Here is a 17,118-nt window from a genome sequence, read left to right on the forward strand (position 1 = left end):
GAAGGTCCAAGAAACTCTTTTGGACATATAAGGATTCAGAGAATACCAACTATGTAACATTTATTGAGATAAACATAAATACTCAATAAAATAGTCTAACCAAATTGCATTTGAAATAAATCTGTAAACTCAAGACAGGGGAAAACAGTTAAAAAAACAGTGGCCAGCAATGAATGTTACTCTGAATACTATATTTAAGTTTAAATGGAAATCATGAATGGGTCTGGCAGTAAGTAATATAAGCATCGAATACAGTGAGTCCCCTACATACGAACCTTCAAGTTGCAAACTTTCAAAGATGCAAACATGCATTTGCATATCCAATCACGTTAGTTCATGTGTCTGGCGTACATTGTCATGTGTATGCATCCTCTCCAAGTAGTTGTGCTTTTGTGTACTTTACTATGCAGTACTGTGTAGAGTACAGTAGTACAGTATCTTTATTTTAAGCCCAGGATGTCTGGAAGCGTAAAAGCAGCGGTGATGAAACTGGTAAGAAGGGCCAGCTGTTGTACTACAATACTTTTCAAGGTACTGAACTGGAAGATTAAAACTGTTTTATTTTTGTGTTTGTTTTTTTTGTATTATTTGTGTGCAAAGTATTATAAACCTATTACAGTAGGTACTATATAGCCGATTGTGTTAGTTGGGTACCTAGGCTAACTTTGTTGGACTTATGAACAAATTGGACTTACGAACATGCTCTTGGAACAGAGCTCGTTCGTATGTAGGGGACTTACTGTAAATAAGAGTAAAACTAGTAAAACTATGAGTTTTCATTAGGTTAGCAAAACGGAGGAAATGTTAAAGAACAGGCTGTGAAGGAAGGGAAAGAGAAAGCAAGGATGGTCTCTTCTCAGAGGACAGTAACAAAGAAAACTAATGATGGGTTAGAAAGTATAATAGTGCTCTCATTCTGCCCAATAATGATTAAGAATGGGGAGATAACCACTACCCTAAGCACAGTGGGAAGTTCCAATTTAGCAAGAGAAAAGGAACATAAGGAAAGGAAAAGACCAAGAAAACATAAATAGTACAAAGTAAAATGAAAGGAATAAGGTGGAGTTATTACACTAAATAAAAATGTGGGGCTTCCCTGGTGGCGCAGTGGTTGAGAGTCTGCCTGCCGATGCAGGGGACACAGGTTCGCGCCCTGGTCTGGGAAGATCCTGCATGCCGCGGAGTGGCTGGGCCCGTGAGCCATGGCCGCTGAGCCTGCGCGTCCAGAGCCTGTGCTCCGAAACGGGAGAGGCCACAACAGTGAGAGGCCCACGTACCGGAAAAAAAAAAAAAGTGAATTTCCCTACAGAAAAAGAAATTTGTATTTTGAGTTATTAAAAAATTAGCTATATTTTTTTATAAGAAATAACTAAAACGACAGAGGTTGAAAATAAATGGATGGGCAAAAACATACCAAGTAAACAAGGATAAATCATTATTATTAGTGTTACACAGTATGGAAATAAAATACCAAAAGGATTATACTAGGCCAAGGTTGGCAAACTTCTTATCTAGAGGGCCAGATAGGAAATAAATAGGCATTGTGGCCATAGTCCTTGTTGCAACCACTCAGCTCTGCTGTTGTAGACAATATGTAAATAAATGAACATGACTGTGTTCCAATAAAACTTTATTTATAAAACAGGCAGCAGGCCAGATTTGGTTTGTTGACCCCTACACTTAGCAGAGTAGGATATTGTTTAGTGATAAAAGTATGATTCTTAAATAGGGGTTAAGTTATATGTCTTTATAGGTCAAACAACATAAAGTAAAAAATCTCTGGATATTCAAGATTGTGGTTAAAAAATTCAATTTTAGGAAATTCTGATCCAGTATACCAAATTATATAAGAATGTGGAGAATTTTATCATTATAATCTACTGCTTAAATAGAATCTAGTATCCAAAAAAGAATATACATTATTTTTCAATGTTATGGAACATATACAAAAATCAATCCTGTACTTAGCCACAAAGAAAAATGCTAAATACAAAAAAGTAGATACTTTCAGGCCACATTTACCAATCATAATAAAATAAAATTTGAAGTTACATCACTTAGGATGTTTTCAGCTCAAGTTTACAAAATGTCCAACTAAAAGTAACTTCAGCAATAAAGGTTTATTTTTCTTAGATAACAAGGCATCTAAGAGACAGTTCCAAATTGGCCTCATAGCTCAGTGTTAGGGTGCTGGGTCAGCTTCTTTGAGGTCCTTTCTTTTCTGCTCTTGGTTCCAAGATGGCTGCAGCAGCTCCAGGCATCAAGTTCTCAGAGGAAAATGTTTAAAAGCAAGAAATGAAAGAGGAGGGAGTCTTCCTAATGTATCTGTCTCTTCTGAATGAGGAAGATCGTTCCCAGAAGGCCCTGTAGATCCCTAGAACATACTGGCCATACACTGGAACATCTGGGCCATCTTGAGCTGCAAAGTGGGCTGAAAATTAGCATGTGACATCTGCAGCTTCTAAGACAAGACACAGATGTTGCCAATAGGAATGGGAATTGGGTATGGCTGCTAGGTAGGCAACCAACCCCTTCTGTCTGTGATATTATAAAAGATAATCTACAACAACCTGGAAACTAAGAAACAGTCTCGTAAATTTAGTTTACTCTTGGATCAGAAAGAAATAAAAAATGAGATTATTGTAGGATAACCACTTTCTATTTCATCATTTTCTGTTTTTGTTTTCTGTTCATTTATTCATCATCAGGGTGTTTGGTATTCTCTTTTCTGGCTTCTTAAATAGTACATTTAGTATATTTGAGTACTATCTTTCAGGTTTTCATGTTTTGCATATACTTAAAGGCCATAAAATTTCCTCTGAGTAACTTCAGCCACATCACACATTTCTTGACATGTAAAAACTCTCATTGTCATTCTGTTCATTACCACTGATGGTAACTGCATTCCTTAGTTTCTTGTTAACCCAAGAGTAATTCGGCTGTTTTTTTTTTTTTTTTCTTTTTAATTTCCAATAAAATTCACACTTGGCTATTGTTAAAATTATTACACTGTGGTGAGAAAGTGTGATTCTGGTGTGTGTTAGAGACAAAATTTTTTCCAACCTTTTCGTCTTTGACAATCATGGTCTAAAAAATTTGCATCCGTATAATTTTTCTTCAATATGAATTTTATTACTCAGGATAAAGGACAACTCTGAATAAAGGAATTCTCACTTGCATTACATTCTTCATGTCTTTCTCCAAGATAAAAAGAGTAAGTTGTGATTAGCCTAAGCTAGTGGACTCTTCCCATTATTTCCATTCATATGGTTGCTTGCTAACATAAATTCTCTGATGATTAATAAGGGATAAGTGCTGATGGAAGGTTTTTCTACATTTATTAAATTCACTTGTGTTTCTCTATTATGCATTCTCTGATGTTGAATGGTAGTTGAGTCATGATTTAAAGTCCTCCCACATTCCTTATATTCATAGGGCTTTTCCTCAGTATGAATTACCTGATGTTGAATCAGTTGTGAGCAATGGCTGAAGGCTTTCCCACATTCCTTACATTCATATGGTTTCTCACCCGTATGAATTCTATAATGTACAGTAAGATGTGAGACCCGTTTGAAAGCCCTACCACATACCTTACATTGGTAGGGTTTCTCTCCTGTGTGAATTCTCTGATGTTGCTTAAGTTGTGAGTTCACCCTAAAGGCCTTCCCACATGCCTTACATTCATAGGGTTTTTCACCAGTATGAATTCTCTGATGTCGAATAAGAGTTGAGCCTTGATTAAAGGCCTTCCCACATTCTTTACATTCATAGAGTTTCTTGCCAGTGTGAATAGTGTGGTGTTGAATCAACTGAGAACGATGACTAAAGGTCTTCCCACATTCCTTGCATGCATAGGGTTTTTCACCAGTATGAATTCTATAATGTACTTTAAGATGTGAGATCCGATTGAAGGCCTTGCCACATTCCTTACACTGATAGGGTTTCTCACCAGTATGAATTCGTTGATGTTCAATCAACTGTGAGCTTCGACTAAAGGCCTTTGCACAATCCTTACATTCATAAGGTTTCTCACCAGTATGAACTCGCTGATGTTGTATGAAATTTGAACCAGAATTGAAGGCCTTTCCACATTCCTTACATTCATACGGTTTCTTGCCAGAATGAATATTCTCGTGTTGAATTAGTCGTGAGCCATATTTAAAGGCTTTCCCACATTCCTTACATTTGTAGGGTTTCTCATTAGTATGAATCCCTTGATGATTAATAAGGAAGTCCTCTTGCCAGAAGTCTTTTCTACATTCATTATATCCATAGGGTTTTTCTCCAATATGAATTTTCTGATAAAAAGTAAGGGATGCTTGCTGGTCAAAAGTGGACATTTCTTCATTATCGATTATCATTTGACTCAAATGTCCATCTGGATTTCCCTCTTGCCTGTCAAACTGACTTCTGCATTCCCAATCATCTTGGAAACTTGAGCACTCAAAACCATAACTTGTAAGGCTTTCCATTATCTGCCACCGGGGTGACTGTACTTCATAACTGTGCTGCTTTGGAGATAATACCTTAGTATCATACCTGGACTCCAATACTGAAAAAGAACAAAACAAGTATGTATTTGTTTTTTCCTTTTCCAGAAAAAGTAACTTCTATAGTAAAAACTGGAAAGTTCAGACTCAGGATAATATCTGTAAGCTCTTGAATGTGACTAAGAAATTAGAAAATGGAGTAGAACAGAGAAAGAGGAAATACCATAAATAAAGATGAATGAGGTAATCAAAGAGATTATAAGAGTAGTTCTAAAATGTTAGTGTGGATCAGAATCACCACTGAACCATGGCTTTAAAAAATGAATGTTTCTATGAAACCCTAGAAAAGACACATATGAGTAACAGAAAGCAAATCATTTGTTGCCAGGGGCTGGGGGGGTATGAGCAACTGTGTGGGAAAGAGCATAGGGAACTTTTCAGGGTGATAAATATGTTCTCTATCTTGTCTGTGGCGGTGGTCATGTAAGTGTATACATTTGTCAGTAGCCATTAAAATATTGTACTTAAGATGTATGCATTTAATTTAATATAAATTATACCTCAATAAAGTAGATTTTTAAAAATGATGGAGAGGGGTGACTGGATACTTCTCTGGCCAGAAGAACATGACGGTGCATCTGCTTGACAGGGGATGTGGTGTTATAGGAGGGCTATTTTCACATGTCCACTGGAAGGTGTAATAACACAGCTGTGGCCTTCTGCTGTAATGCTTTCTGTCTCTGAAGTTTAGCTGAACACCGTGGCTAGAGCTAATGTCAGCTGGACCAGTCTCTCCTGGACTTTTCCACTGCCTAAAAGTGTCCTTGGAAAAAGAAGGGCCTTGTTCCTTGTTTAGAAGATTAGGCCCAAATTTAATAGGGGTGGCCTCTTCCAGAGCAATATTCTTTGCTGGTTATTCAAACTGCAAGGAAAGGCTGAATGGTGTATTTGATCTTGATTCTACCTGGTACATGATTTCTGTACAGTGGTCCGTTTTACTGCAGTCACAGAAATCAGTCCCATTTGGTTAATAAAGAATTGGTTTCAGCTTCATGCAAGGAACTATGGGGAAAAGTGAATGGGTGCTTTTGAATGTATTCATAAGTTACAGACAGAAGGCCAAAGGGGACTTTATAGGGGCACGTCTGCTTCCTGTGGTAGCATATCAGAGACCACTATTGGTTTTTTTGTGAAATTATTAAGCAAAAACTACTGGAATAAAAGATTATTTTGACAATGCAAGATGATGAAAAGTCTGTGAAAGAAGTATCAATTTTCTGGGAATGATGCTGCTGTCGCCTCAAAAATTTGCACCACGTGAAGTTGTAAGAACAAAAAGAGTGAAAAGAGCAGAAAGTAGAGGTATTTTTTCAGACACCATGTTTGGTTGTTGAAGAGGGAAGCTCTCTTTACGGGTCTCTTTATTGTGCTCTAACAACTGTGCTAAGACAGATTCCAAACACATCCATTATAATGGCTACCTATGAACTGGTGGTCCATCTACTCAATGGTTAGCAACATCTGGCTACCATCCTATAAAGAAGGGACCAAAAGATTGCAGTGGACCATGGAATATTAAAGCCAGCCTGGTGGACAGAAGAAAATTAGTTTGGGAATGTAACTATGCCCTAATGGAAATCTGGCTTTAAGAACTAAAGTGATAACACATTACTTGGTCTTTTTGGCAATGTGAAAAAAACTGCTGCCTCTAAGGACATGCCATTAAAAGCACTCCTCTCTCCAAAATGCCATATTTTCTGTCACAGACATCAGACACAGTTGAGTTTTGCTGATTTATGGCAGTCAGAGTACAGTGTTTATTCCATGAGCACTTTGCACTCATCTGGATTAAGCCATCTCCAATCATATATTGTGCTATAACTATACAAAGATAGTACTAATTTTCTAATTTCTGGCTTCTGTTCTACTTCATGTAAAGTTGCAAAATAGCAACATAATAATGAGGTCCTCTGTATTATTTTTATATTTTCCTGATAGGATCTGCTGCAGTTTTTTTAGAAGCTGATTATTTAGCATTAGTAGTTACTGTTTTTAACAACAAATGAAATAATGTCTAAAAATCTTATGTATAGACTTAGCATTAAAATGTTTTGGTTTCCTCATATGGAAACTCAAAGGATCCCAAATGGCCAAAACAATCTTGAAAAGGAAGAACAAAGTTGGAGGCCTCTCTCACTTCCTGATTTCAAAGCATATTAAAGAGCTACAGTAATCAAAACAGTGTGGTACTGGCATAAAGGAAAACATAAAGACCAGTGGAACAGAATAGAGAGCGCAGAAGTAAACCCATATACATATTGTCAAATGATCTTCAACAAGGATGCCAAGACCACACAATGAGGAAAGGACAGGCTCTTCAACAAATGGGGCTGAGGAAATTGGATATTCACATGCAAAAGAAAGAAGCAGGACCCTTACTTTATACAACATTTAAAAAAATAACTCAAAATGGATTATAAACCTAAGACTTAAAACTATAAACTAGAAGAAAACATAGGGGAAAGGCTTCATGACACTGTATCTGGCAATGGTTTCTTGGATATGGTAACAAAAGCACAGGCACCAAAAACAAAAATAGACAAATGGGACTATATCAAACTTAAAAACTTCTGTGCATCAAAGGAAAAAAATCAACACAGTGTAAAGGCAACCTACAGAATGGAAGAAAATATCTGCAAACCATATTACTGGTAAGAGGTTAATAGACAATATAAAGAACTCCTAAAACTCAACAAAAAACACAAATAACCTGATTTTAAAATGGGCAAAGGACTTGAATAGACATTTCTCCAAAGAAGACATATAGATGGCCAACAGGCGTACGAAAAGATGCTCAACATCACTAATCATTTGAGAAATGCAAATCAAAACTATAATGAGATACTGCCTCACAGCCATTAGGATGGCCACTATTAAAAAAAAAAAAGTGTTGATAGGGTGTGGAGAAATTGGAGCCCTTATGCACTGTTGGTGGGAATGGAGAATGGTGCCGTCACTATGGAAAATAGTATAGTGGCTCTTTAAAAAGTTAAAAACAGAATTATATGATCCAGAAATTCTACTTTTGGGTATATATCCAAAAGAATTGAAGGCGGAATCTGAAAGAGATATCTGCACACCCATGTTCACTGCAACTTTATTCACAATAGCCAAGATGTAGAAGCAACCCAAATGTCCATTGACAGATGAATGGTTTAAAAAATTGTGGCATATACATACAGCCTTAAAATGGAATTAAATCCTGTCACATGCTACATTATGGGTCACCCTTAAGGACATCATACTAAGTGAAAGAAACCAGACACAAAATGCCACATATTGTATGATTTATGCGAAATATCCACAATAAGCAAATCCATAGAGACAGAAAGCAGATTAGTGGTTGCCAAGCACTGGGGGGGGGGGGGGGGGGAATGAGGAATGACTGCTTAATGGGTATGTGTTTCCTTCTGGGGTATATCTAGGAAAAACACACTTCTCAACACCATTCTACTCTCCACACTTCACTTCTGACACTTCTGGTTACCAAATGTGTGTGGGTTTTTCGCTTACACCAAGCAGCCCTCCATCTCTCTGGTAGATACTGATTGGGCAACCTACAAATTCAATTCTGACACTATCTTGCTGCAGATCTCACAGATTAAGGGCTCAGTCTCACAAGACTGCCCCTACCAGCGCCCCACCCCCCATAAATGGAAGTTCCCACAACCCCCTCCATGGGTTTTAATCATTTGCTAGAATGGCTTGCAGAATTTAGGAAAACAGTTTACTTACTATATTACCAGTTTATTACAAAGGATGTAACTTACGACTAGCCAGACAGAAGAGATGCATCAGGCAAGATGTGGGGAAAGGCTTTGGAGCTTCCATACCACCTCTGGGCACACCACCCTCCCAGCACCTCCATGTGTTCGGCAAACTGGAAGCTCTCTGAACCCCATACTTCAGGGACTTTTATGGAAACCTCACTACGTAGGCATGATTGATCAAGTCATTGGCCATCAGTGATTAACTCAACCTCCAGCACCCCCTTTTCTGGGGTTGGGGGTGGAGCTGACAGTTCCAACCCTTTAATCACATAATTGGTTTCCCTCTCAACCAGCCACCATCCTGAAGCTATCCAGGAGACCCCAGCCACCAGTCATCTAATTAGCATATAAGACGACACATATGACTCTGGAGATTCCAAGGGTTTTAAGACTTGTGTGCCAAAAAACAGGGATGAAGAACAAATATATATTTCTTATTATAAATCACAATATCACAGGGTGATAAAAATATTCTGAAACTAGATAATGGTGAATGTACTAAATGCCAATGAACTATATATACACTTTAATAAGGTGAATTTTGTTATGTATATTTTACCATAAGTTAAAAAAATTTTAAAACATTTTCCATAAAAACTATAAATGACCACAACTGGCTCAAGAAATGCAACACTTGAATGTTAGATTCAGTATTCAGTATCAGGAGTTCAGTATTAGGAAGCCTATTCATATAATGCAGATTTTATAGATGGAAAGAAAAAAACACTTAATAAAATATGAAAAGGTGGATCTTCTTTAACCTAAGAAAATACCCCTATCTCATTCCTATGGCTGATATTATGCTTAATGAAAGACACTAAAAATATTCCTATTAAGGTCAAGAACAAGATTAGTACGTAAAACCCCACTTAACAGTGTTCTGCGGGTACTACATAATCAGCATCCTAATCAGGCAAGAGAAAACAACCTGCAAGGTATAAAAATGTAAAAACATTATCACCATTTGCAGATGATATAATTGAATACTTGGAAAACTCAAGAGAGTTACATAAAAAACTGTCATAAACAATGAGAAAATTCATTAAGTTGGGTTAGCTACAAAATTCATCTGAAGATGTGAATGGCTTCTGTCATATATAAAAAAATAACCAGTTGGAGTATAAAATGGATGAATGCCATATTAGTCTATATTATAGATATTGCCCGTAACAGCAATAAATATAAACTACCTAGGAATAAATGTAATAAGACACATATAAGATCTATATGAAGAAAATGTTAAAACCTTAATCAGGGATGGACATAAATGAAAGGAAAAACCTGTCGTGTTCTTCAATAGAAGACTCCGCATAATAAAATCAGTTTTCTCCTAAATTAATCTATAAATTTACAGTGATCGCAGTAATAAAAATTGCATGATTTTTTTTTTGAAAGCAAATATTCTGATTCTAGGGTTTGGATAGAAAAGTAAATGAGACTAGCCAGGAAAACTCTGAAAAATAAGAATGAAGAGGTACTAATTGTACCAGATATTTAAAACATTTAAACTCTTAATAAATTAAAACCATAATGGTATAGACACATGGTTAGAGAGATTAATGAGCTAGAACAGAAAGTCCAAAAATAGATCCAAATACAGAGGTGATAAAGCAGACGACAAAGGTGGCTTTATACATTAGTGGTGAAGAGATAAATGCTGTTTCAATAAGTGGATAATAATCTGGAAAATAACATGAAATCACATCTTACACTGGGAAAAATTCCATATGGATCATAAATTTCATCATAAATAAGCTAGAAAAATATCACAGGAGACTCATAACCTCAGAGGGTGAAGTTCTCTTTAAATATGACACAAACCCACATATCTAAGGAGTAAACAAATTGAGCACCTCAAACAAACACATGCTGTCAAAACTCAAACGACAAAAGCAAAAAAATCTGTTCTGTGACATTTCAGGTGTGGTAGGCAGAATAATGGCCTCCCAGAGATGCCCATGTCCTAATTCTCGGAACCACGAATATGTTAGGTTACACGGAAGCACACAGCTTCTCTCCCCATGTTCACTCCACCCCTGATCTCACTCACTCCAACGGGCCAACTACCACTTCAACGTGGATGAATCTACCACATCAGTAACGCTTAGTTCTTAGCTTCCCATTTGAAATTCTCTTGAATGCTGCAGAAACTGTTTATGGACATGATTTTGGTCTCGTGTCACACTGTAACTTTGGGTCTAATTCGGGAAGATTTTGCCCCCCCAGGGGACACTTGGCAATGTCTGGAGACATTTTTGGGAGGCCAGAGAAGCTGCTAAACATCCTGCAATGCATAGAATGACACCCCCTCCACACTGGCCCCAACAAAGAATTATCCCACTCAAAATGTCAATACCACTGAGGTTCAGAAATCCCCATCCAGAACAGGAGCACCCCAGGCAGAAGGGACAGCAAGGGAAGAAGCCTCGAAACAGGAATACGCTTGATGTTTCAAAGCCAGGATGCATATACTTGTATTGTCTGCTTTCGTGCTCCCATGGCAGAGCTGAGTACTTGCGACAGAGACCACAGAGCGGGCAAAGCCTGAAACACTTAACTGTCTGGACCTTTAAACAAGATATTTGCCAACCTCTATGTTAATGTAACAGCAAAGAGGCTTGTGTGGCTATAACCGAGTCAGCAGCATGGAGGGTGGTAGGAAATCAAATCAGAGTGGAGGCTGCAGGGCAGATTTTCTAGAGCAACTTAGTTCAACACAAGTTTCTGTGATACTGAAAATGTTCTATTCTATTCCAGTACGGCAGCTACTAGCTACACATGGCTACTCAGCATTGGCACTGTGGCTAGGGCGACTGTGAAATGGAATTCTATGTTTCATTTTAGTTAAAATTGAAACAGCATGTGTGGCTGATGGCTACAGTACAGACACAGAGCCTTCTAGGTCATGGTATGGGTTTTAGGTTTCCTCTTGAATGATGGGAAGTTGTGGGCAGGTTTTTTTTTTTTTTTTTTTTTTTTTTTGTGGTACGCGGGCTTATCACTGTTGTGGCCTCTCCTGTTGCGGAGCACAGGCTCCGGACATGCAGGCTCAGCGGCCATGGCTCATGGGCCCAGCCGCTCCGCGGCATGTGGGATCTTCCCAGACCGGGGCATGAACCCGTGTCCCCTGCATCAGCAGGCGGACTCTCAACCACTGTGCCACCAGGGAAGCCCTGTGGGCAGGTTTTGAGCAGAAATGTGATACACCTTCACTGAAGTTTTGAGACGGTCCGGCTGCTGTGTGGAGAATGCACTGTAGTGGACAACAGTGCAGGCAGAGGCACGGGGAGGAGGCTACTGCTGTAGTCCAAGTGGCGCTGGGGACGTGGGTGGTAGCAGTGTTGTTTGTTGGTAAGAAGTGGTTAAATTCTGGATATATTTCAAGGCAGAGTGAACAGGATTTCCTGACAGAATGAATACATGTGTGAGACAGAAAAGTCAAGGGTGCTTCAGCAGTTTTTGACTTGAGCAATTAGAATAGAGTCCCCTGTTACTGAAGTGCAGAAGAAAGGGGGAAGAGTATATTTGTTAGGAAGGATCAAGGACTCCCTTTTGGACTTAAGCTCAAAGTGTCTGGTGAACATCCAAGTGGAGTTGATAAGAAGGCTGTAGGATATAGGTATCTGGAGTTTTAAGGGAGAAGCTGAACGTGAAGGTAATAATTTGTGTTGTCCAAAAGAACTTTCTCCAGTGATGGAAATATTCTGTATCTGCATTGTCCAATACTGTAGCCACAAGCCACAAAATTGCTATGGAACATTTGAAATGTGGCAAGTGCAACTGAGGTACTGAATTTTAAAGTGTATTTAATTGTAGGGAATTCCCTGGCGGTCCAGTACTTAGGACTCCATACTTTCACTGCCAGGGGCTCAGGTTTGATCCCTGGTCCAGGAACTAAGATCCCACAAGCCACACGCCATGCCCCCCACCCCAAAAGTATTTAATTGTAATGAATTTAAATTTCGATGGCCACATGTGGCCAGTGGCTCCACATTAGACAGCACAGGTGTGAGTGGTACGTATAGCATGGTCATGGAGAAGGTCCTGGGGAATGGAAATAAACAGAAGAGGCCCAAGTCTGAGCCCTGGGGTGCTCCAGCTTTTACAGAAAATGAGAAGATCCAACAAAGGAAGTTGAGGATGGTTAATGAGGTAGGTGAGAACAAGAGGTAGTGATGACCCAGATATACATAAATGTTTCAGGAAGGAAGGAACAACCACTTTTGTCAAATGCTGATGATAAGCAAAGGAAGATGATGACTGAGACCAGACCTCTGAGTTTGGCAACTTGGAAGGAAAATTTTCTAACTCAAAAGGACTACCTCCTCACCAGCCAGCTAGATAGTTATCTGCAGTGGGTTCTCTCTCCCCACACATGCCTCACTCACCTGGGCACTGGCCTCCTGTCGCTACTTTCTCCACCATCCAGGGCTCTCTGCCTTGTTCCAGGAAGGAGATCACATCAGGTTTGGAAATGGCAAAACCTGGATGTGAGAAGAAAACATGCCATACAGTTACGGTGCGGGCCCCCAGAATTCAGACCTAGGGCCTGGTTATCGAGCAGGAGAGGCAGTTGCAGGACGGGCCAGGGGAATATGTGAGTCACCTGAAGGCTGAGGAAGATGTAGCTTCAGGCCATAGAGCTACCCTTTAACCAATCAAAAGACACCCCAAAATTGGTAAGAAGGAAGAGATGTGCCCAGGGGTAACCTCCAAACTGACCACATCGCCTTACCCAGTGAGACCAGGTTGCTATAGATCTCCAACATCACATCTCTGTACAAATCCCTCTGAGCAGGCGCCAGCTGTTCCCATTCTTCTTGGGAGAAGACTACGGCCACATCCCTGAACAAGTCTGAACCCTGGAACAACAGGCAGGTATGTTATATGTGTATTTCAAGGAAACGTTTTTCACTGGGGTGAGAGGAGATGGAGGAGGTCTCTGCAAGAATGGGGTGTTCTGGTGAAAAAGAAGGCTGGGGCTGGAGGCCTTAGATGTGAACAAGTGACAGGAAAAGATGAGCACAGGTAAAAGAGATGTTCAAATATTCTTGAACTTCCCTTTTTACTACAAACCAAAGCTCTTGTACTCAGTTCTGGGATGAAAATTAAAATCCAGCCAAATGGAGTTTCTCAGTTGTGACAATATAATCAAGCACACTGCCTACTCTGTCCTTGATATATGATAAATTCTCAATGTGAAACCTATCATTTGTACTTTTATGGAGTAACAACAACAAAACCCAACAATTTTTGGTAGACTTTCCCCAAAATATTTTATTAAAAAATATTTTCTATCTTAGAAAACAGAACTTTCATTTAAGTCAAGAATTGCTTCAAGATGTAGGCTCATGATCATGTGAAAGCATATCACAAACATTTTTCCTTATGAGAAAAATCTTCAGTGAAGATTATTAGCTGTACAATTTTCTATCAAGTGAAATAACTGACTCAACCATTCTCTTCCTTTGGATGCAGAGGTCTCAAAGGTCAGATCTCTTAAGGCTGTTCCAAAACTATGACTACCCAGATTCTGAACATCTATCCATCTATCTATCTTTCAGTCCTCGGTTCTGCACTTTGCTTGCTTTTAAACTCAAGAAGCTGATGAAGAATAACCAAGATTCCAATGCTCTGTTCAACTCCAAACTGGACCTTAATTCTGGCATCTTAATCTCTCCTAGATTCCCAGCTAAACTTCAGTTACACACCCAGTTGTCAATACAGGAGATGTCACCCCCCACACTGAAATTGAGACCAACCAATACCAGCTTCCCTGCGTTTTTATGTGCGATCCCTCATCAGTAGCCATCACCATTTCATCAAACCTCAGTTCCTATAAGGGATGCTCTCATTTTGTGTAAGGAAATGGATTTCTTCTCCCTCTGGCCTCCCAGCAAAATACCAAGCCAACAGAAGATGTGGAATGCTATATAGAATGAATCCGTGTGGGCACTGATCAGAGTGGATGGGGCTATGGGAGACGGTACTAGCTGCCTGGTCTTTTTTTTTTAAGTTTTATTTTTGTTAAATTTTTGGCTGTGTTGGGTCTTCGTTGCTGCGTGCGGGCTTTCTCTAGTTGTGGCAAGTGGGGGCTACTCTTCATTGTGGTGCGAGGGCTTCTCATTGCAGTGGCTTCTCTGGTTGAGGAGCACAGGCTGTAGGTACGTGGGCTTCAATAGTTGTGGCACATGGGCTCAGTAATTGTGGCTAGCGGGCTCTAGAGTGCAGGCTCAGTAGTTGTGGCGCACGGGCTTAGCTGCTCCGCGGCATGTGGGATCTTTCCGGAGACCAGGGCTCAAACCCATTCCCCTGCATTGGCAGGCGGATTCTTAACCACTGCGCCACCAGGGAAGCCCTGCCTGGTCTTTTTATTCCCTAAAATGGGAACCTCTGAGAACCAGAGTCTTGGATGGAACCCAGGTGGGAAGCTTCAGGATAAGGAAGGAAAATACTTATATGATTTTAAAACTCACAAGGGACATGACTGTCAAAATTTCATGGGTTGATGGGTCCTCCTCCTGGTTTCTCTCTTAGGGAAGGGCAGAGTCCTGAGATGGCAGAGCTGAGGGAGGAAAGAGCAAACATGAGAGGCTAGGCTTGCTTCACAGCTCCCAGAATGCCACGGTGACAAATGCCCACCTCCTTTACTCCCCATCCCCCCAAATTAGAGGGAGCTGGGACAAACGGTGGCCTTTACCCAGCTCCACCCTGTTACTGATGCAAACCTGAGGTGGGGATGCTCAGACCTGGTCCAGTGACTAAGGACGGTGTCCCAAGGACAAGGAAGGCCATCCTTAGGCCAGGGAGCAAAGCCTGCCTGATCTGCATCAGCCCAGCCCACAATGAAACAGTCCCAGAACCAAAGCATTTAACTGTCTCATTCCCACAATGTAACACCTTTGGAAGTCTCCCTGGCTCTTACCCTAACTTCCTAACTCACAAAGAACCTTACAGCCATACATAAGGCCTGGCAGACACAATTTTGTGGACCCTGCCTGAGTCAACAAATGTTTGCAGTGGGCAAATTAGATGGAGCAAGCCCCGTACTCCATTATCATCACATAAACGTGTCCCTGCACAGAGATACAACAGTGAGCAAAACTGTGTGCACAACATTTGCTGAAAAAACAGAACCAAAGATTAGTACCTAACAGTTCACAAGTAGGCAAGTAGTTGAATCATTTTTGGCACAGCCGTATGATGGATGCCAAGCAACTATCAAAAATGATGTGGAACAACATCAACTGACAAATACATTCACAACTGGACCCTTTGTACAACAAGAGAACATTCAGCAAAAGAAGTCAAACCCACCCACCTACTGACACACAGGCTAACCACCCCCCCCCAAAAAAAAAACACCCAAAACTGGAATGGAAAACAACCAAGTGTTAACAATGATGCCATTTAACCACTTCCTGAGTTCATCAGTAAAACCGCAGTATTTTATAAAAGAGCTTAGGACAGTGCCTGGCATGTTACAAATATTTAATTCTAAGTAATGTAATGTGTAAATGAAATAATGATAAGTGTTCCTTAATATCATGTAGTAAGACTTTTTCCTTATGACCACTTTTTCTTAAGCATTATTTGTATTATTTATAAATAGTCTATTACAGCGGTGGCTAGTGATTTATTCAACCACTTCCCCACGGTTGGACAAATTTTCAACAAGATCCTCTAAATTGTCTCCAAGTTGCTCCTTCTAAACTAGTGGTTCCAAATCTTCTGGGGTCTTGCAACTCGTTGACAATCTCATGAAACAAGACCTCGCCCCAGATCTTTTAAAAAGCACGCGTAAGAATAAATGCAAAACATCCGTAAGTATTTTCTGGAGGTGGGGACTCCCCCAACAGACACACCCACCTAAGGGGTCTATGGACCCGGGCTATGAGCCCTGACGCCGACAGGGAACGCAAGCAGGGCGCGCGCCGCGGGGGACTATGGGAAGTGTAGTCCAGAGCCGGGAAAGCCGCAGACCGACGATGAAGCGAGACGTTCGGGTTCTTCCCAGGCCCGCGACCCGCCCGGCCGCGGCGCTCAGTCCTGCGTGGACTCCGGAGCGCTTGGCAAGCTCCGAAGCCCCTCACCTGCCGCCTCCTCGGGTCCAGTTGCCCCCGTGGTCGCGCCCCGCGCAGCCCCAGGTGCGCTTCCCCCTCCGTACCGGCGGACTCGGGAGCCGGAAGACAGCGCAGATGCACAAAGCCCCTCGGCTGATGTGTCGCGATTGGGCCAGCGCCGCAGTCTCTTCTGGGAAACGTAGTCTCCAGGCCTAAAGGCTGGAACCAAACCGCAAGGCCGCGTCTCGCGATGCTTCGGGTGGGCGGGGTGCTTGTGTGCGTGGGAGGCTGTCGGGGTTACGGCAGAGCGTGTTGGGTTCCCTGAGTCGCAGGGTGAGGGTCGGTCTGTTGGGCCCGTTGTCTGCGTGTGACTGTCTCGCTGATTGCAGTTGAGTGTGTGTGACTGTGACTGGGCGCGCCGTGTTCGGTTCTCACCCGGTCGTTCAGTGTGTGACTGGGACCGTTAAACGCCAGGTACACGTTTGCGTGTGGCTGTGTAAAAGTAGTATATGACAGAATTTTTCTCGTCTATTGTTAAATCACCTTTGCCGTGGAACAGCCATTTTATTGAAAGATTTGGAGAGAGGAAAAAACCCGAGAGTTCATTTGGTAACTAATTTTAAAACATTATGTCGAAATACTTGTAGATTATGAAGGAGAATGCAGAATCAGCAAAAATGTTTTAAAGGTGTTGTCAAGGAGTTTCCTGTTATGAGATGACATTTTTCGGCTAAG

At 40.9% G+C, this 17,118-nt stretch overlaps 2 protein-coding genes and 1 pseudogene across 2 annotated transcripts in view; 1 reads left to right on the forward strand and 2 right to left on the reverse strand.

Annotated features, from left to right (window-relative positions):
• The window catches only part of LOC113615157 (zinc finger protein 420-like), a 49,205-nt gene extending 32,478 nt beyond the window's left edge, over positions 1–16,727 (reverse strand). The window contains 4 exon segments of the mRNA XM_027097227.1: positions 12,709–12,804; positions 13,056–13,182; positions 14,797–14,885; positions 16,190–16,727. Of these exon segments, the coding sequence (XP_026953028.1) occupies positions 12,709–12,804; positions 13,056–13,182; positions 14,797–14,805 (232 nt within the window). The 5' untranslated portion in view covers positions 14,806–14,885; positions 16,190–16,727.
• Positions 2,106–4,876, reverse strand: ZNF582 (zinc finger protein 582). The gene has a single exon (XM_027097309.1). The coding sequence runs from the start codon at positions 4,470–4,472 to the stop codon at positions 3,231–3,233; it is 1,242 nt and encodes a 413-aa protein (XP_026953110.1). The 5' UTR covers positions 4,473–4,876; the 3' UTR covers positions 2,106–3,230.
• On the forward strand, positions 5,117–7,516 carry LOC113615133 (solute carrier family 25 member 36 pseudogene; annotated as a pseudogene).
• Positions 16,728–17,118: the final 391 nt, after the last annotated feature.

This window comes from Aethalodelphis obliquidens, unplaced genomic scaffold (assembly GCF_003676395.1).
Source record: "Aethalodelphis obliquidens isolate GAN/ISIS:26980383/991018 unplaced genomic scaffold, ASM367639v1 scaffold113, whole genome shotgun sequence".
Classification (NCBI taxonomy): Eukaryota; Metazoa; Chordata; class Mammalia; order Artiodactyla; family Delphinidae; genus Aethalodelphis; species Aethalodelphis obliquidens.

What these genes read in the sequence shown, in the direction of transcription:
- ZNF582 (XM_027097309.1), bottom strand. Translation starts at nt 4,472, where the DNA reads ATGGAAAGCCTTACAAGTTATGGTTTTGAGTGCTCAAGTTTCCAAGAT.